This window comes from Lagopus muta, chromosome 7 (assembly GCF_023343835.1).
Source record: "Lagopus muta isolate bLagMut1 chromosome 7, bLagMut1 primary, whole genome shotgun sequence".
Classification (NCBI taxonomy): Eukaryota; Metazoa; Chordata; class Aves; order Galliformes; family Phasianidae; genus Lagopus; species Lagopus muta.
Genome location: NC_064439.1, coordinates 40,778,741 through 40,799,800, shown reverse-complemented (window position 1 = coordinate 40,799,800; position 21,060 = coordinate 40,778,741). Strand labels below are relative to the sequence as shown.

At 43.7% G+C, this 21,060-nt stretch overlaps 2 protein-coding genes and 1 long non-coding RNA gene across 6 annotated transcripts in view; 1 reads left to right on the top strand and 2 right to left on the bottom strand.

The window, feature by feature from the left end:
• The window catches only part of CAPN7 (calpain 7), a 28,914-nt gene extending 24,203 nt beyond the window's left edge, over positions 1–4,711 (top strand). For all 4 annotated transcript variants that reach the window (XM_048951871.1, XM_048951868.1, XM_048951869.1 and 1 more), the window contains 2 exons: positions 1,165–1,257; positions 1,340–4,711. In XM_048951871.1, coding sequence (XP_048807828.1) covers positions 1,165–1,257; positions 1,340–1,484 — 238 coding nt within the window. In that variant the 3' untranslated portion in view covers positions 1,485–4,711. The remainder of the gene's footprint in view (positions 1–1,164; positions 1,258–1,339) is intronic.
• A 1,046-nt stretch (positions 4,712–5,757) lies between these two features.
• The window catches only part of SH3BP5 (SH3 domain binding protein 5), a 41,275-nt gene continuing 25,972 nt past the window's right edge, over positions 5,758–21,060 (bottom strand). Inside the window, exons 5-9 of the mRNA XM_048951872.1 lie at positions 13,236–13,366; positions 10,872–10,914; positions 9,827–10,046; positions 7,788–8,048; positions 5,758–7,180 (exon numbers count right to left, since the gene is read on the bottom strand). Of these exons, the coding sequence (XP_048807829.1) occupies positions 6,999–7,180; positions 7,788–8,048; positions 9,827–10,046; positions 10,872–10,914; positions 13,236–13,366 (837 nt within the window). The 3' untranslated portion in view covers positions 5,758–6,998. The remainder of the gene's footprint in view (positions 7,181–7,787; positions 8,049–9,826; positions 10,047–10,871; positions 10,915–13,235; positions 13,367–21,060) is intronic.
• LOC125696368 (uncharacterized) lies at positions 14,178–21,054 on the bottom strand. Its single transcript, XR_007378330.1, has 2 exons — positions 15,245–21,054; positions 14,178–15,154 (listed from the first exon to the last, which is right to left on the bottom strand). It is a non-coding gene; the product is annotated as an uncharacterized LOC125696368 (long non-coding RNA).

Here is a 21,060-nt window from a genome sequence, read left to right as displayed (position 1 = left end):
GTACAGCACTGTTTGTTTCTAACCTTGCCATCAATGCTAAATGCTAAACACAGGTTCTTAAATAACAGCCTGTGCGGTAGCTTCAGCTCTGTCAGTGCATCTACTCTGTGACTGGCAGATCAGGAGGAAGAACTGGATGTCAGTGCCCTATGAAGAGTCTTTCATAGTGAAAGCTTCTTCCCAGAGTTGCAAGTAATACTTACAGGCTCTCAACTGTTACTGTGGTAGAGTGGACCTTTATTAAATTACTGCATCTCAGCTCTGGAAGAGGGTTCAGGAGGGCCAGGTTTTGGAGGGGATATTCAAGAAAGTAGAATATAAAATAGGTCTTACTCAGAATGTGGCTCAAGTGGTAGGATCCTCTCAACCCCTTTGCAATACTTGTCAGTATGCCTAATGATACCTAATAAAGGGGAAGGGGAAGCACTTTCTCACTTCTGGTAGTCCTATATTAAAGTTATGGAGGTCAGATTCCTTCAGCAAAATTTATCTCCCTCAAGGTATCAGTGTACAGTGCTTCTAAATAGCAGCAGCTCCTGCCATGCAGTCATCACATGATCAGTTTTTTCACAAAGCTGCACAGTGACACCATAGAATAGTAGTATGTTTCTGTCCACCTTCTCTTTGATGAAACTCTCTCATGAAATGCACATGAGCGAGTTTCCTTGGAGGTGTGGCTCTCCCACTCCACTAATTAAGCATTTCTTTTTCTGCTTGCGTTTTCTGCATCTGTAGATCATACTTGAGTAGTTTGACTGACAGGGCCAGCAGTGCCTGTCACATTTATGAAGACGTAGTAGACAAATTGTCCCAGGTTGCAGTGAAACATGAGAATTGTGCTGAGATCACCAACGTTCACGTTCCTGTGATGGTGATCAGATTGCAGCCCAAAACCTGTACGCATGTCACTGCAAGTGTAACCACATGGGCTCTGCTTTGGTGTAGAGGCAAAAAGCTAACAGATTTTTTCAGATAGAGTTCTGAAACCAAAAGTGCATCTTCCTCCAAGTTGTACATTGATGTCATGGTAAGCTTCACTCATATTTCTGTCACCAGTGTGACAAAACTTAAATGTATTCCAGCTATACAGTCTTCAAAAACTTACTCTCCTGCTAGCCCTGATTCCCCAAATAATTGAAGTAATGGTCTGTCACTTGGTTGCAGGCAGTACAGCGTTGGGTTTGAAATTGTCACTGTGTCAACAGTAGGAGATCCTGGTTCCTATGGCTTTCAGAAGAAGAGCAGCGGGGACTACAGGTAATAAATAGTTGATTAATGAAATCTTCACTGCTTGAAACACTTCATACCTTGGTTGTAAGAAATCGCTCTTTTATCGTAGGTGTGGATTTTGCTACCTGGAAGTGGAAAACATCCTTGCTGGAGTCTACAACATTATCCCCACCACATTCCTGCCTCAACAAGAGGGTCCTTTTTTCTTGGATTTTAATAGCACTTCTCCTCTTAGGGTATCGCAGCTTCAGTGAGGAGACAGACCCAGACATAGCTGCTTAAGGACTATTTTTGAACTGGCCTACAGGTGGATAACTTACTGCAGATATGCATAAAATAGAATTGCATCCTAAGTTATAGCCAAGAACACAGTCACCAATTTGGCAGTTGATTGTGACAGAAAATTAGCTGTGGTTTTTGCTGCTATAGTATCGGTGTAAGCACTGTTCAGCAGGCTTGTGAACAAGCTAAAGTGTTACTTCCAGACAAACTGGAAGAACGTAAGAATGTAATTTGTTGCAGTTTTTCTACAATTCAAGTCAAAATCTAGTGAGTTCAAAGAAAAACTACCACTGAAATTCTCTTCTCCTGAAGTACAGGGTCTATGGGTTGAAGATTTTATTCTGAAATGTAAAAATGTAAGAAAAATATTCTTGTGTATTCTGCTTATTCATTCTCAGGCCCAAATATGTAGTAAATGCCATTTATATTGCTGCCTTGAATGTTTACAGCATTGAAGCACTTCTCACATTTAAATTTGAGTTCACTACTGCTGAGCACATATTCCAGCCTGCCACTATCATGTTCAGCTCATCTCAAGTATGTACATAGGAGTAAAAGAGAAGGAAGACCCCAGCTTTAGCTACTTCTAAAAAAGCAAAGGATTCACCCTTATTACCTGTTATTTTGAATTACTTTAGTGCACATCATAGCACAAGGTAGATATGGCTTTCTTACTGCAAGCTGCCAGACCCTGCCTGCTGGGGATCAGCATTGAGAGGGGCGAGGTAACCAACAGCAGTGAGCAGAGCACGCCCTTCACATGGCAAAGGGGGAAAGGGTTTCAGCCAGAGGTATGCTGTGAGATTCTGTGCACCTACTGAAGCAGCCTCATTTGCTGGTGCTGCTGGAGCGTGAACTACCCACCATCAGCACAGTAGCAAGGAGATGTTTTATCCTTGTTACAAGTATGTGGCTCACAGGAGAAGGACTGTTTAAACCTCCTCCCTTCCTGAGCTATATCTGCTAGGCGGGGGCTTGCTGCTCCTATTATAGAAGAGCTCTCTTCCAGAAGGTAGCTTTTGCTTCTAAATTGAAACTGATTTAAAACACTGTACAGTTGGCCAGTGGCAGCAGAAACAGGGTTAAAATTCTTAAGAAAGCAGTGGAATTGGGATTACTCCAGGAAAAAAAAAATGTAGAAGGCTACTGCCTGCATTCTTCCTTTAGCCTATCAGATATACACACATACAATATGAAAGAGGATTAAAGGTAGCTGAATTCTCCTTCTTAAATCAAATAGTAAATGATCTTAATTATGTGGGTTGTTTTTTCCTTGAATGACAGACAGAACTGCATGTGATGGTTGTGGAAAAGGGTGCTTCTAAAGCTACCACAGGAAGCTCTTAGCCCTTCCACTTTGGCAAGTTTTGAAACAGAAAGGTGGTATTTTCAGAACACAGGTGCCACTTGTTTGTTAGGAAACTGAGCATGTGCTACAGGAGAACCAGAAATACCTGGGGGTAAAATTACTCCCTCAGAAGTGTCTTTGCCCTCCCTAGAAAGTCTGAGCTCCTTCTTACTTCATCTCTATGGTGAAGCAGCTGCTTAACAAACGTCTGGCTTTCAAAGGACAGTGAGTTCACCTGCCTTTTTGGACTGCAGTTCCTCAGAGACCATCTGAGCCTTGTGCTGACCTGTCACTTGTGACTTACCTTCTTTTGCAGCATATCAACACAGGGAACAGCATGGGCATAAGCTGAGCAAAAACCCATTGGGTTCTTTGTGGCTATGCTGGGCTTCTGGGTGCAGCCAGTTGTGCCAAGGACTCTTCCTCCCTGCAAAATTTAAGCTTTGTTTGCTTACCCTGCTTGTTCCCTGTAAAAGCGTGCTATTTGTTTAGCTCAGGTTAAACCAGAGCTGTGCTCCTGCGACAGCTAAACTTCCAAAATTACAAAAGGCAGAGGCCAGAACTGCCAACCTTCAGACCTAAGCTGAAGACATAGGTTATGCTATTCTTTCCCTCACCTCACTGCTGTGATTACACCGCAGCATTTTTTATCTCTAATGACAGAATATTAGATACTGAGTTCGGCTTGGAAAGGTTGTGCAGCAAGACTTCCAGAAAGGAGCATGGGCTGTAGGGAGGGGAACTGAAAGAGCTGCACAGCCACAGCTTATGTTGTGGGTAAGTGGGCAAGGGTACATTCCCACATCACTTTCAGCTTGACATTTATGACCCTCTTCTCTGCTTTTTAAACATGAAAATACAGAACCTCATTAAATTCACCAACAAGCATACTTCACTCTATCAATGTACATTGTGTGACAACTGAAAACTGTCCAAGCTGCAAAACAAGGCAGCCAAATACCAATGAAAGCTGGTTGTTGTGAGGATCGCTAAGAGGATTTGCACTTTCTTTGATTCACTGAGGGAAGATTACAGTAAATAGATGATTTTAAATTCTCTGTCACTGGTGCTAAGGGACAATTGGAGAACCCTCTTCAGAAGTTTTAACATTTTCCATGCTTATACACTGAGAAGGCTTTTCAGTATTTTGGTTTGGGGTTTTTGTTTCAAATCTTACCTTAGAGCTCCATCCAAGACCCTACGTGCTGCTGTTGATACCTCAGGGTGAGCCACCCCCCTTCCAGCACAGGCATCTCTGTGATTGTTGTGTTGGGAATGCATGGTCTGATTCTGAAGGACTCATCCCATCAATTTTCCGAGGCTTTCTGCAATTCAGTACATGGATGAATGGTAACAACACTTCCTATAGCATCTGCCTCATGAGTCTTAGTTTCAGTCCAACTTTCCTGATGCAAATTTCACTGAACTGTTTTCTACAGTAATTACACAGTTGACCATGTGAGCTATGAGGTGTTGGAACAACCAGCTGCTTAGAATTAAATCTATGTACAGAACCATAGAAGTTTTTGTCACTTAGTCAAACAAGAACATATTAAATCATGTGATAATGCCAAAGAGTAAAAGAATTCCTACATTAACTTGCTTTATACATTCTTACTGCTCACAAGTACTACGATACACCAGAAGCTTATTTTTATACCCATGAGGGCAGCTACTGTCACGTTACATATCAGGATACGTAAAGATTCCAACAGAAAAGTAACTGGAAGAAGCTTGTCAATTTGCCTGTGCTCCCCCGTGATGTCTGTTCATTTAAGTCTGTCATATTTATAATTACAGCTTTTACAGAGTTTAAAATAAAATGAGTTTTCCATGAGTTTAATAGACCCGTTTGTGCCTGTTTGCTTGTACATCTGAAGTGTGGTTTACCTGCTGAGCATCGGTGTCACCAAAGAGGAGTTGCTGCAGTGAGCTCCTCGTGCTGACCTGGAGCTGCGCTGCAGCTGTGTGGGCACGCGGCTTCTGCACCCTCCCACGCCTCCACAGCAACGGCTTCAAGCTGCTGGGAGCTGAATCCAACAATGCCAGCAAGCGCAAGGCAGCGCACGCAGCTTTCTCTGATCCTGCTGAACATAGCATTATTCGTACACAGCTGCGCAAGTCTCTGGTCACAACCAGCACTGGGAGAGGAAAGCTGATAGCAAAATGTTTAAAAAGCAACAACAACAACCAGAAAAGAGCAATAGATACTGACTGACAAAAATGGATACTCGGCCTGAAGCTCCTCTGTTGCTCTCTCTAAGGCAACAGACAGTAGCTCAATTACAAAAGCAAAAGTAAAACACTTAATATAACGTGACATGGTGGCACCACTTTTCGTATTTAATACTGACAGTGCCAGCTTTTCCCTTAGTTATGGCTGCAGCAGAAGCTGGAAGCACAGACCTCTTTTTTCCAAAGCATGCACTGGGTGGGAAAATTCTGCAAATAGTAAAGCTTGGCCTTCAGAACACATAAATGCAGGTATTCAACAGCACTGCAGGTGAACAGCTGCACTGTGTTGAAAGTAATTTGTCTGGAAACAGTTTTCTTGACCTCCGGTTGCATGTGACCTTCAAGCAAATTTCAGCAGCATTAAGTACAGAGGTGTTTGTTGTATAACGTTGAGTACCTTCCTCCTTCCTTTGCATACCAAGAGACTTCAGAAGATTTAACTACATCTCCATTCTCACGTAGTGCAGAGTAAGAAGTTAATCACAGACAGGAGGAATCAGAAAGCTGGCAGGAGACTGCAGTTGTGCACGCTGCAAAGGTTTCTAAACACCAAGGTGAGAGACTCCAGGCTGTGGTCTTCAGTGAAAGTGGATATTTAAAGCCTCGCCTTGCCTCTGGTTCTCAGTACTCGAGACACGCTGAGCTCAAACAGACCCAGAATGTGGAAAACAAAAAGGTTTACTGTAGTGTGAAGAATTTTACATTAACTTTGAGAATAGATACACAAGCTGTGGCAAGGACGAAATACAACAGGACTGCAAAAACATATAATAGAAAATACTTCGGGCAATACTAAAATTCCCATGAAATTAACAATATAAACCGACATTTTAGATAAAATGGTGCTTTCAGAAATGCTTAGCCACCAAAACTGAAGAGTCCTAGGATTTCTACTACCACTTATAATGACCAGACACTACTACTGCCTAACAGCGGCCAGCAAACATGCCCGTGCCCTTTCTAGTTTTATCAAACACTTCTCTAGGGCATCCTAAACCTCAATCCCTTTTACAGTTATGAAATCCCACACAGTACAACCTACGGAGAAATTTAAGAACACATTGTCAATCTACACTGGCAGTTCCTTTTCTTCATGCATATTTTAAGGGCGATCCCCTAATTGTAACTCCTGAAAACATCTATCACTCCCATTTTTGAGCAATAACACTTTAAAGTGCTGAAAATAATACTTCACTTCTCAGGGGAGGGGGAGGGCGAGGGCCAATCAACTCTTTTTGGTCACTGGAATCACCCTTAGAGTTCCAGCCAGGCTCAGGAAGGGGGCAAAAAAGGGCCCGTGGCTGCTGAACGGGACCATCCCACTCCCGTCTGCCTCAGGCCGGTTCTTAGAGGCACAACTCATCTCCATCCTTTCTGTGAGCACCAAGGGAAGAGTGAAGGCTTTTAGGGCCCCACATGCAGCTTTCCTGTATACAAAATATTTCTACAGTTTCAGTATAATACAGACAAATACAGATGTTTAAAGAATATGCCGTTTATACTCAGGAGATCCAATGTATCTAAAGAGCATTTCATTCTACAAAACCAAAGCCAAACTGCACTCTGCAAATGTCTGGCTTGCATTTCAGACCCCCCGCCACTGCCATGAATTTGCACAGGAACATTACTGGTTATTGCTTCAGCCAGGCTGCTACAAAACGATTTACAAAGTCTGTGACACGGGAGCACAGCTTACCAGCTGATAACTTGTCTGACCTACAAAGGGTTTACTGAATAAAAACTTCAGCCCTCGACAACAATTAGACTTCTTAGTGCAGTTTTAAATTCTCAGAGTAAACGCATAAGATTTGGCATATATTATTGGCACAATGTTCTTCAAACACTTAGAAGTTCATGTATAAATATTTATATTCCTATTAATCAGGACGGGCACAGGGAGGACTCAGCCAATCTGGGCAGCCTTTCTGCCCGCACATATTCCCTCTTTGATTTTCATGCACTGAAGGGAGAGCTGCTTCATCCGGTTATCCAAAGCCAGCCCCTCGCTGGAGCCGCTCCTGTTGCTGCTCCTGTTCTTGTTCACTCTGTCACTTGCCTTGTTCTCAGCCCCTTCTGCCCTATCCCCTGCAAAGAAAAGACAAAACTCGATGTTAAACCCAGAAATCATTATGTAGCTTATGGTTCAAGTGAATGCCTCTGAAACTTCCTCTGCCAAAGCACACAAAATACACAAGCAGGAGCAAGATGCTTTAACTAAAGTTGGCCTTCCCAGCTGTTCTCATCTTGTGTGCTGCATCAGTATCTTACAGCATAACAGATTTAGGCTGCAGCACACAAGAACAGTGGTAATTCTCCTGTCTGAATTTGTCAGCAAGGGCTGGCAGAGATTTCTTTTGGCACATCTTTTTTTCCTGGAAAGCAGGACAGCAACTAAAAAATAAACTCAGATTTTCCTTAAATTAAGTGTAATATCAGAATCCCACCAACTGCTGAGGAACCTCGAACCCCACTGCTGCACCGAGACCAAAGCAGTCAAGCTGCACAGCCAGCAGAGCAGTGAAAGCACGTAAGATGTCATAGGTGGCTGTGGGCCCTTCACAGACTGCCTTCCCCAAGAAAGCAGCAGCAGCTCAGCGAGCCTGTGACACACCTAGGGGAGCTGAGAGGGTTTTCCTGCTCCCTTTTATAAAACTTAACAGCATTGGCCCAGGGTGTATCCAGCTGCACACACCTCTTTCAGCTTCACATTCAGGAGACGAAGCCCCGCTGCATTCACTTCGGGGGCCAAGGATGGGGAAGATGGCTCCAAACTCAGAGAGGGACACAGGGCTGGGCAGATCCAGGGTGCCAGGGCGCGTCGCAGGGGGAAATGGAGCGGGCACCTCGCTGGGGCTTGTAGGCCCAGAGCTGAAGCTGGACACTGACTGAGTTTCTGAGTCTTCCTCGGACACGAAGCTGCTGCCGTTGTCATCCTCGAACGCTTCAGAAGCCACTACAGTGTTTAAAGATACGTTCTCATTAGCAAACCTACCTCATCATCGCCTTTCCGGGCAACTGCAGTTTCTCAGTTTTGCACCTCTTGTCCATACACACACTGCTAACCCACAGGCTGTGGTTTTTCATCATCTGCCCCCCTCTGCAAAACTTTACCCAGCATTTCACACAAGGATCAGCCCAGTTTCCAGAGAAAACCTCTGAGAAGCAGCACACCTGCCAGCAACGCCCTGCTCCTTATGGATTTTTACCATTCTCTGCTGACCTTGTCTGCTTTGGGTCTTCTGCACATAGCTTAGGGCAGGGCCTGCTCCACTGCACCTGTCTTGGCCAGCAGCATCCTGCCACCCACACAGACTTGTGAATACTTAAGATACTAATTAGACAGCAGACAGTTTTAGGGGCAGACTGCCTCCGCATTCTCTTCCCATTAATGCGGTTACAGTCCAGCAGAACTCCCAAGACTTCTCTCTGCATGGATCACTGACATTTTACTCACACACACTGCTCTCCCTGCTCATGGTTGCTCCTGCCTGAATTCTAACTCAGCAAACCAACTCCAGATTAAGCTGTTGCCAACAGCTTTTCATTAATGGCAGTTCAATTTTGTGCTAAACACAGAGAGTAGATCTGGCTAAAAATGAACGCATTTACAGGATGGGACCTGTGTCCCAAATACCTTCTGCACTCAAGTCCCACAGGGCTCAGAAGGTTTCTTGTGGGCCAGCATCACAACAGTTCAAAGAAGCCCCCTGAACAGCAAAACATTTACAAAGATCTGAGGTCATTTGCAGTTCTGCCTCCTCACCATTCCTGCTGCTGTCAGAGTGGCTCAGAATCAACATGAAAGAGCAGCAGGGGCAAAGCAGCAGCACTAACAAAATGACTCAAAGGAAAGGCTTCAAAGTGGTTCTGCTGCCAGCCCAGCAGCCAGGGGCTCCAATGCACCACTCGGACATGAAGGGTGCGAATGGAGGCAGCTGTCAGCGTGGTTATTTCAGAGATGTTCAGCTTCCTTCTGCAGCATTTTCAGATCACAGGTCTGTATTCATTCAGTTAGAAAAAAAATTCAAAAGCTCAAAATTGATAACAGTTACCTAAGTTTTAAAACCCCCTCCAGGGCGCTTCATGCTCAGAGTTTGTGTTGGTTTGGATTTTGTTGGTTTGCTTTTTGAGGTCAAATCTGAGACTGCAAAGTGGGCCTTTCTTTCGACCTGCTGTGTTTTGTCAGTACATAGGAACTGAAACAGGTAACTGCAGAGCGTAAAAGCAAGTAGAGCTAGGCAACAGAGATGATTCCCATTAAAGGATTCCTCTCCTTGGCAAGCAGCACTGACAGCAGTGAAGCTACAGCCAGCATAGCTTTAACTACAGCTTATTTATTGCCATCTGGGCTTCCATACCACAGCAGCATCATGTCTGGGGACATAACACTCCAGGCTGATGGTGTTTTATCAAACTCCAAAGACTGAAAAGGGCCTCGGTGCAAGCTCCCCACATTGCAACACTTTTCCCCTCCCCCCCCCCACCATATAGCACTATACAAAGAACAGGAGGTAACAGCTGATGCATTTTAACCCATATCCCCTCCCCTTGAGGATATATTGATGGATATAATAAACTCCTGCAATCACCAGAAACATAACAAGCTAACCAGTCCCACAACAGCCACTGAACTTCAAGCCGCACAATACATGGATTATCTTCATCTCAGTATTTCCTCTCTAGTCCGCAGCCCACAGGATACTCTCAGGCAAAGGAAAGCTCTGCACTCACTTGAGACAGTGTCCAACTCTGGTTTGCTGGCAGACAGGTCTTCCACAGAGGTGTTGCTCCCTTCAGCACCCACACCGCATCCCCGGGGCCCCATGGCAGTGGATCGTCTCCTCTCATGAATCTCATCTGAGATCATCTCCAGGTTTTTCAAGGCAGTCTTATACTCTCCCTTCGCCAGGGAGAGTTTTGCCTGCAGGTCGTCCACTGTTTTCTTCAGTTGCTAACAAGAAAGACAGACGTTAGAGGTGCTTTCACTACAAACAACACAGACACACAGCATGCAGTTCACGGTGTGCCCCCCTGGCAGGCCCTGCTGAGCTGTCACCCCACTGCAGCCATGGCTGATGGCACAAAACACCACACCCTACCCCACAGCCTCTGTACTGAGCTCAGGAGCACCCAGCTCCCCATTTCCTTCCCCTATTGTACCTGAGCACAGGCCATGCGCAGCGCAACTGCCTCAAACAGAAACTGTACGAGGTAACCCCACACTGATCTTTGCATTTGAATTTTCACCTTTGGCAGCTCCAAGACTTAGGGCTGCATTGGGATCACCATCCCATGCACAACTACTGTGCCCAGACCTGGGCTAGTGTGCCCAACCACACCAAAGCACAGCTACACACCACTGCAGCACAGAGATGCCAAAAAAGCTCTGGCAGCATATCCAGCTGAATGACAGCCCCATTCTCCCAAAATCTAAATTCAAATCTGAGTTTCAGTACTAAAAGCAGCCTGATGCAGAAAATGTGGGGGGGAAAAAAAAATCCAGAAACTTCAGACTACAAGCAGCACAGACAGACAAACTATTAGTTTGGTCCTCAAAACTAGGAGCAGGGTTCAAACGGGTTTGAACTTACTGCTCACGAGGAAACAAGGCCTCTTCATCTTTTATCTTTAAAGTGTGCTCAATAAATTGTTCACGATAAGAGGTTTGGAACAAAATTGGCTTTGTAAACAGTTAGTCTGATAGTACATTCCATGTAATTTCAATATTTACCACAAGCAGTAAAGAGTCTCAAAACAGTGTGAACTCTGCACTTACCTCCAGTTGGACATAGTACTTTGCCTTGAGTTCAAAATAAGGTCTGTGGAAAAACAAAGAACAACTGATTACAACCACCAGGACTAAATGCAGAGAACTGGAGTGGGAGTTGCTCTCTTTACAAAATTAACAGAGCTACTTTGTGTTTCAGCATAATCCTGAGAGACCTCTATCTAGATGACAGAACACCTACAGGTGCTCTCCACTTCTCTTTTTCCTCCCATAACCCATTTATTTCTCCTGGGCCTTTTGACCTAAATACAAATTGCAACATTCCAGTTGTTGGAGTTGATGATACAATTCCCTCAGGCCTACATTCTGCAAGACACTGAAACAATGTCCACCCTATTGCACTGGCACCCTCTCAGCACCCAGAAGCCAAGAGCAGCTTCCCCTGCTTCAAGTCCTTCTGCAGCTGCATTTTGGACCATGCACCAGAGTACAACTGTGTGAATCTATTGCTTTCCTATCCTGTATGGTTCTATGGGTCGAGTTCTATTCACAGTCACAAAGTGACCAATTCCCATTTCTCTGTGGTTAGGATACTTCACAGCTCCTTTTAATCCAACTGGGAAGGAAAACCAGGCTTGTACCCTGACCTCTCACCAGCTTCCATATGCCTGGGGGATAGATCTCTTTCGCAGCAGCAATTAGCACACGTGGCATTGCAGAGTTGCTCAAAGCTTTCTAAGCAGACGACAGAAGAGAGAAGGCACTCTGCCCAAGTCACCAGAGCAGAAAGTGACTTCCAAAAGCTTGCTAACACAGGCGAGTCCATTATCCTGCAGCTCAGTGGCACTGAGCCATGAGATCAGGCATATGTTAAGAACAAGCAGCCATAGGTACATCTCTAGCTTGCAAGCAAGGACCCAGAAACAAAATTAAAAGCAAAACCAAAGCAAAACAATCCTGTAATCATCCACTGGTCAGTCTTACAAGGCATATCATCCAAATGACTTTCCTTTGGGCCATCCCAGTCTTACTTTAGAACAGTAATGCTTTAAGCATCTTAATCCGGCCTGAAGCACTCAGCAGACAAAAATCACTGTTTGCATGGAAAGCAACAACATTTCCAACACATCTGCCAACCTGGGGGGCTGAGGGAAGGAGACTGGACAACGTGGTCCTGCAGTGCCCCAGAGTTACAGCCAACCTCCAGCAGCAGCCAGGGAAGGGGCAGAGCACCCTGCTGTTACCAGCTCCCTTTTGCAAAGCAGCCGCATGCTACTTACCACACAAGCTCAAAGATTTAGATTAGATATAAGGAAAAACTCTTTCACAGTGAGGGCGGTGAGGCACCGGAACAGGTTGCCCAGTGATGTGCTCGATGCCCCGTCCCTGGAGACTTTCAAGATGTGGCTGGATCAGGCCCTGGGCACCCTGATGTAGCTGTGGTGTCCCTGTTCACGGCAAGGGAGTTGGACTAGATGGCCTTCAGAGGCCCATATCCCAACTCTAAGGATTCTATGATCCTATGAATCTATCATTTAGCAATCTGACGGTGTTTTTGCTCAGGCCCTGAGCAGTGCCAGACAAACAGTACACAGCTCATTCTAGGAAGCCACGCTGCTATGCTGTTTTAGCAAACATGCCTGCATCTTCCTTGAGAAGTGCTAAACCTTTCCCAAACTGAGCAAACGCCAATCAAAACAGGCTTTCAGTTGACCAATTTCCCGATAAAATCATTTTTAGATGGTGGGATTAAAAGCTAAACACAGCAAGCAGATTGTTTAGACAAGCTACAGTCTGGAAATACAAGGAAAGGCTGTGAAATAGGAAGAGGATTAAGAATTGGTTGTAAACAGGGCCAAAATTTTAAATAGGTTCTGAGGAACAGCTGCTCTATTTCTCTGCAACAGAGCAAAACTGCTCATCAAATGCACACACTGATCAGCGATGCTGCTCAGCCATGCTCCCCAAAGCATTTCTTCCCCCAAGAACAGCTCTCGCACAGCTTTGCTAAAGCAATGTTAGGAAGTAAACTAGTCTGATGTACAGCATGCTGCCCCACTGCAGTCTCACACCTTTCAGGTTCCTGTCACTTGCTTTGTAGTCTTCCTAACTAAATGTAAGAATTAAATGGCAAAAAAAAAAATCCTAAGCTGCAAAACCACCACACACACAGAGCTTTGCAGCTCTGTAGGCAGCATCCCTGTGAAATGCCATATGCCTGGTTCTCAAGTCACACATCATGAAAGGTTTCAGTGCACTGAAAACACAACTAAGAGTATGCCCAGGAACCTTTTCTAGTACAGTCTGTGCTGTAAAGGACAACGTCTTTTCATAAGTTTCCAAAATCCCACACAATCCTATGTCCTACAAAGAAACTCGACCATTACACTCATCTCCAAGTATGAAACCTACTTGGATTTATTGATGGCTCTTTTCAACTTCTTCTCCAGCTGCTTCATCCTTCCCATGGCAGCGTTGTATTTGGCTGCCGTCTCCTTGTGAACCAACTCACTTCTCGTTTTGGTTTGTTCTGCCTCCATGACCTGTGAGAAGGAAAATACAGATTATCTGAGGGGCAAGACCCAAGCATCCATTTCTTACCATTTTTATTACCAGTATATCCATAATTTCTCAAATTAGGAGAGGGATGAAAACCAACCAGAGGGATAAGAGGACTGCACGCAGTTCAGCCTGCCCCCTCTACCTGCAGCACCAGCCACCAGAAAGCAACCCATCCAATGAGACAGTCTTTGTCACAGAATCCATGAAGGCTGGAAAGATCACTGAGATCCACTAGTCCAACCACCAACCATCACCACCATACCACTAAACCATGCTACTCAGTGCCATATCTACCCTCTTCTTGAGCACCCACAGGGGCAGTGACTCCCCCACCTTCCCAGGCAGCCTGCTTTGCAGGAGGATAGGAAGCTGCCTTTCCTCTAAAAAGAGCTGGCCAGCCTCAAGTCATGACTTCAACATCAAAAAAGGTTTGGGCCATGAATTGGTGCCCCATAATGCAGGTGGGCAGTGATATGCTGATGATCAGCCCCTAACCAGGACAGGCAGATGCCTAAGGCACAGCAGTCCCATCAGCTGCCCTGCTGACATCCTACAGTCATATTTTCCCAATAATTCTGCCCAGGGTACTTTCATTTTGCAGATTTGAGCTGCATGAGGCATCAGAAAATCTGTTTTCTTTAATGCACTGGCAGAAAGGATCTAGCAAGAAACAGAATTAATTTGTTTAAAGGAATAGAAGCGGTGACACCTCTCCATTGTCTGATAGTAAGCAGAAATCAGGCAGTTTTCAGGCATCCCTTCCTTCAACCATGCAAGTATTCACAGAAAAAAGAAGGAAGGCAAGATTTATTTTCCCCACATAGTGAGTTTTTCAGTATTTCAGCTGTGAAAACACTTCAAGCACATTTCCTCCAGCTGGCTTCCACCACCAGCACCATTGTCTGTGCTCTCACATACACAGAGAGGTAAAAAAAATAAAATGAAAAAACAACAAGGTATCTTTAGATTGAAAAACCTCACCACCAAATCTCTCAGTTCTATAAAGCACCAGCAATAAACTAACCAGGGAAAAAGAGCACAGTCAGCTTTTGCTTGCATGATATGCCACTCCGCTCAGAAAAACTGTTCACAGTCCTTTCTGATACCTAAATTCAAGTGTGAAACTGCTGTGGGCCAAAGCTGCACTGCATCTGCTGGAATGTCCTGCTGCCACAACTGGGGGCCACAGCTGCTCCCCTGCATTCACTACTTGTTATTACACAAAAGTGAACTAAAAGAATGAAGTTTCCAAAGGCTCCTCTGATTAATATACTCCACCAACCTTCAACTGCTTCACATTTGAATAAGACATCCACATTTGAAGTTAAAAAATAAGAAATAAATCAAATTGATGGCAAACTGTCCTCTGCATCCCAAAAACAAGCCACATTCTCTCATCTTGAAGTCTCAGAAAGCAATGCTGATGCAAAGACTTTCCCTGGTGTAATATGTCAGCCAGGCTGGTTTTAGCATGGAAATGTTGTGAATTAAAATGAAGCCTCCAAAGACTGCATAGAACCTGGTTTGCTCCTTTGTAGTGCAGCAAGGCAACTGCAATTTAAAAATGCTGGAAGCTACAAAATAATAGAGCAGCTGAAATCTGCTGATTTTTAATTGAATGCCAATCCTTGCCATCTATTCTTGGGGTGAAATTAACATGGAATCAACCACTTCAGCACTATCAGTACCAGGGTCTTCTAACAGGTTAGGTGTTCTCTTTCTTGTTGACTTTGCACATCCGATATCCAACATCATAAAAATGCTTCATCCTGCAAGACAGATTTGGGGATGACAGACTGTAAACACCTCAAAAACTATGTGACAAAATACAGAATGTGAAGCCAGATATCTACACCCACCTTTGTTACCCTTTTTGGAAAGGAAAAAAGTTGTATACTTCATCCCCCTGGGAAATCAGCAATGGGAGGCAAGCTTCTCCCCCTGCTGTGTGGTTCTTCAATGGGCACACAACCATGCTGCTCACATTACCCAAGTGTTCTGCTTGAGATGAGTTTGCCAGGCTGAGGACACGGCCGTGGTTCTGCAGTACCTGGAAGGCTGTTCCACATCACTATCACCACGCAGAGCTGCCTGCTGTCAGGATGTATCTAAACCTTTCTCCCAGACAAGAAGAAACAAAAAGATCATCTGCTTCTTCACAGAAGCCAAACAGCCCCTAAACATAGAGCCTGCCTGCCAGGACACGTGGATAGAAACAGAGCTGCAGACCACGCAGTTCACTTTACATCATGGAGGTTCTATGCAAGGCAAGCCAGTGAAAACCCTCAGCTTTTAAAAAGGTCTTAGTAGAGGACAGATAAAGTTTGCGTGGGGGGAAAGCATCTTTTATTAGACCCAGTAATATCTTTGGGGGAAAAAAAAAGTATTCTTCATTGAATCAAACAAGCTTTTGGTCACACTGTCTGAATAAGCTTCTTTCTAATGTAAGACACAATGCTTCTACCAACAAACCTTGCCAAGGCCATCACAGATGCAAGAGCACCACTTACAAAAAGCCAGTGACAAAAGTGAGGATGACAACTGAGACTTCTTTTGACACCTCTCTCCTCTCAGCATCCTAGCTGCCATTCATACTTGGAAGAGGGGAAGCACTCTTACATAAACACACACAGAGCCAATGAACTTCCAGCACGCTCACAGATCCAGACGCTTTAAGTGGCCGTGTGCGCAGCCAGGAGTTGGACCTCACGATCCTTATGTGTCCCTTCCAACTTGGAATATTCTGATTCATCACTAGATGGCCACCCCAGGCAGGAGTCATCCTCCCAGGTAGCCCAGACAGCAAGATACAACTGCTTAAAACAAAACCAAAGAATACCTACACAGGTATCAATCAAGTCCTCTTTCCTCATCTACCCTCTGTTTCCAATGCAGATGCCAGGGAAAGGAAGGTCAGTACAAAATATATGTTTAGCAAATAGGTCTGCACAAGTGGCTTTGTCCCTCTCAGCCAGGAAATCTTCATGAGCTGAAGTCAAAGATGGACTTCAGGAAAATTTCAGCAATAGCAACAGCAAAAGAAACATTAATCAGTGAAATTTAGCAAGCCTGATCATCTGAGCCAGAGAATTACTCTGGACATCTGTTTCTTTCTCTAAAATTAAATGGGTGACTCTTCTAAAAGAAGAAATAGAAATAAAAGAAGTAAGACAGACAATGCAACACCAGCAAACCAGGACAGAATCAACAACACAAGGGATAAAGATAGTAGAGGGAAGAATATAAATACTGAATTTAACTTCCACAGTGAAAGGATCAAGAGATTAGACAGAGATGGTTGTGAGTGTTCCTGTTGTTTATTTCATAGCTTTCTTCCCCCTTTTTTCTCCAAGGAAGCCTCTCTTCTCTCCACATCATGAAAGTACCCACGCATTTTACACCAACAGATGGTACTTCACGGTGTAATATCAAAGGGAGCTCTGCAAGCCAAATTAAAGCAAGAGGGAGCATGCCTTCTCCCTCCTTGCTTCCCCCTCACCCTTTCCTTTTTAAAAAGATGTCTCATGATCAAGAGCCAAAACATGTCTTCTCCCTGCCAGAATTTTTGAACTGAACATACCTCAGTAAAAACTGTAAAAGCAGAGTCTTTTAAAGACTGCAGATTGCACTGGCAACTAGAAAATAGCAATTTCTCACACAGGATCTTCCTTTTTGCTCCAATTTGTCTCAAATTTCAGGTAACATTCTGTCAGCACTTTTCTTTTGGACATATTTATATACAAAGGTGATCTCCTACAGAATTATAAGTGCCAAGATCTCTACCCCTCATCCTCCTTTCACTGGCCCTCCTGTAGCCCCATGCCACCAATACAGCATCATAATTCCAGGTACCGACAGACAGGGAAGACTTCCATATCCAAAACATTTTCTCCAAATTTTAAAGACAAACTGAAATTGACTAAAACACTGTTAAGTTGATGTCTAACAATCTCTGCCCATGGCAGGACCCTTCCAACCCCCACCATTCTGTGATTTTATGATCAAACCTGCCTACACACAAGGCAGGTGTAACCAACAGAGAATTCGTTCTGCAGCAAACACCCTCATTTGGTCATGTGAATTGTTCTCAAGACATCAACATGCTGATCAGACAAGTGGAAGTTCAGTGGAAGGTTAGGTAACTAACTCAGAGTACAAAGTAAGGTTCTAAACAGCTAAAACTGACATCCCAGCCTAAGCACCTCTGTATCCATCCCAGATCTTTTGAGACATTGACTTGTAGAAAAAACAACACCACAGGAATTTACCCAAAAACATACACCAGGTTAAGGACTGAAGGGAGTAAAGAAGGTGTCTGACTTGCAGGATCGTTTCACAGCCTTGTGCTGCTCTATGCACAGCACACATCTCAAGCACAGACATTGAAGGGATTATAGCTGCATCTTCCCAGGCAAGTTGGCATCTTGCTCCTATTTAACCAGCAGGCACCCTTTGCTTCTTTTGGAAACCTAGCTCAAAATGCAAGGTGCAAAAAAAATACTGACTGACACCCTTTACTCCCTGTACGTACCCATGCTGGTAGTCTGCTCCACAAATAGACACATCTTTCACATGCTGTGCTCCTGACCCATCCAGGAGAGGAAGATCTTCAGTAACACTTGCATTCCTAATCAGTTTACACAGATGATTTTTCTACTTCAGTGGCTACAAAAGGCTAGTTTACATTATCCCATTATACCAGTACAGCTTATTTCTAATGTGACAGTATCTTTTCAAACCATGAAGAAATCAAAAGGCAGTTACACCATGCAGCTCCATTTCCTCTCAACCAGGATCTGCAAACATTTTCTGGTAGGTACTTTGCAGTCCAAGTCTTTGTCTGCACCCATTAGGTTAAGTGCAAAAGCAACCAGGATGCATTTCTACACAAGTCTATGCAAACAGAGATGCATCTGATTTGTTCTCTTGCCTACCCCACATCCTTACGTTCTCTGCACTGTCTGTCAGCTTGCTTTAGGGCTCGGATTTGTTCCAAATTTTGGATTAATTCAATACAGCCTGCTACTGCTGCCTAAGAATAGCAAATAAAAGCACACTACTCTTGCCTGTCATTTCTACCAATATAGAAACAAATGAATTAGTAACTCACTTCTGACATTTGGCCCAGAGATACTTTTCAGCACTTGATTCATTGCTGTACAAGGCACAGAACAAGACTACGCTCTGTTCAATAGATGTAATTTACAGGTATAGGCAAAAAAAAAAAAAGCAAACCTAAAAAGGAACAGTGCAACCAGATTGCAAAAAGCTTCTCCAGGAGCGATTTTCTACATGGAAACATAGTGATGGGTTGATGGATACACTCAGTGATCTTAGTGGCCTTTTCCAACCATAATGGTTCTATGATTCACTGAATTCTGAATATATTCTTTTTTTACCCTAAGTCTTCACCTCTTAGTAGACATTAGCCTTTTCTAACATCATTAACAGTTAGTGATCTGAGTTAAGAACACCAACAGCCAAGAAGAATCTTTGTCCTATTAGATCTCATCTGCCAACGTCTTTTTCATTCATAGCTTGGTAGGGAATGATGGTATTTTCTGTTCCTCAAGCTCCCCCCAGTTATTTTGTGTACCCCACCCTAAGAACCTCACTAATTGCATGCACTGAAATGAAGAACACATTCACTCTGTTCTTAAAGAAGACAACCTCAGTCAGTATTCCAAACAAACTAATGCCAGGTCTTTTCAGTTAAGACTTCTTTTTTTTTTTTTTATCCTCACCTTCGTTGGCTCTGGCTCTAGCCTCAAGATCCCCAGAAGGGCTAATGAAAATCAGAAGGCAAACTTCCATGTACTTCTTTCAAAACGTGATACATCTTGGAAAGGCAAAGATACATGCTTTCTGGGATCCGAGTTTACCCAGACTATTTTCAGCACCAGAAAGAGTAGGGTAACACACTTTCCATCTCCTAAGTCCTCAGCTGCTCTATACAAATCAATCTGTGCCTAGGAGATTTTACATCAAAATAAACACAAGGCTCCTATGTACTGTTCAGTTGCAACCACCAGAGATGTCACAGTTTCAGTCTGTTCCTGACAATACAGACTGAACTCAGTGCATTCAGTGACAATACATGCAAACACCATCAGCTCCAAACACTGTGAGAAGTCCTCTTCTGCTCTAAGTCACCAGTCTGGCAGTCTCAAATGTACTCCTCTGGGCTGCAGGCAGTCTGAGAACAATTAGGGGCTGCAGAAGGACACAGGAATTCCTTAAGAATATCCAAGGAAAGGAGGAATCCATTTGAACTCTGAAAATTCCTAGCATTTCTTCCCTCACGCCTGCCAGAGGGAGGCAACTGACCCACGGTTGCTTTCAATCTCCATCACATCTCAGCTACTTCTTAGAGAAGCTCTAAGAAAGTCCTTGGAAGCTTCTATTTCTTTCTCATCTATCTACTCTAAGAATTAAAAAAAAAAAAAAAAAAAAAAAAAAAAGTGTATGCATTTCCAGACCTTGCTCACATCAAAAAGGAATAACAGCCAAGGAAAAAATGACAGCTGATGGTGCCTTGGCACTGCAAAGTCAGGTTTCACTCCAGAAAAGCAGAGGTTACCAGATCAGCAAATACTTAATGACAAGGACAGTAAGAGCAACTATACCCCAGAGGATTTCTGTGCGTTTTTTTATTCATGTTTTAGTATATATAGAGTTCTTTCTCCATCTCTCCCTGCTATGGCCAACATCCTTTTTGTTCTCTGTTTCATCGTCTGGCAGCTGGTTACAGAATTCAGTCTGAAATAGAGGTTTTCTTATAACCAAAAAGCTTCTGCAACAGAACAAAGCTACTGCATTGAGGACTGCAAGACAATGCCAGCGTTGTACGGCACGCTCCTCACACTGGGAATAGCAAGTTCAGCTTCTCTGACATATCAAGGAGAACTTTGACAGAACTAAGGTTTTTAACTTAGATTTTTGGTTCTTTCATGTTAAAAAAAAAAAAAAAAAAAGCCACCTTTCTGCATTTTTAACAGATAAGGAAAAAGAGAGACAAGGCAAACGACAGGACAATTCTGTCAGCTGCTAAAACAAATACTGCCTTTCACTATTAGTGCATCTTTTCTGTAGATTTAAAAAGACCTTACCAAGAAGGTAAGATCCTGTCTAAATTTGAAAGTAAATTTACAATAGAAGTGTGCAAGCTTAAAATGCAACACACATTTAGTAGTTCTCTATGCAGATATACTCCAGGCAAAAATGCCTTGCTGAAACTACTGTTATGTTGAAAACAGGTTACACTGAATTGGAACATGTCCCTGGTACTCCATGGTCAGAATTTCCACAACACACACACTCAGGAAGCCATCCCTATGCAATTAAGCTTTCCCAATGCAATTATTTTTGTATAGCTTCAAATGCAGATATTCCCAAGGATGCTGTTTACCCCTATTACACAAATGGTGATTTTATTTCTTTATTTTAAGCTAGAGACACTCCTCTAGCTACGAGCAGAGTTAGATAGAGAGCTATAGTTCATCCCATGGCCCAAATCATCTAACCTCAGGCTTCATAATTTTCTGCAGATTCGTTTCCTACAGGTCACGTCTGGACCAGTACAAAAAATGTGGCATTTCACAAACTTGATCATATCTCAAAGAAGAAAACTGAACATGGAAAAGATAGGTGATGGGACAAACTGATTTGTGTTTCT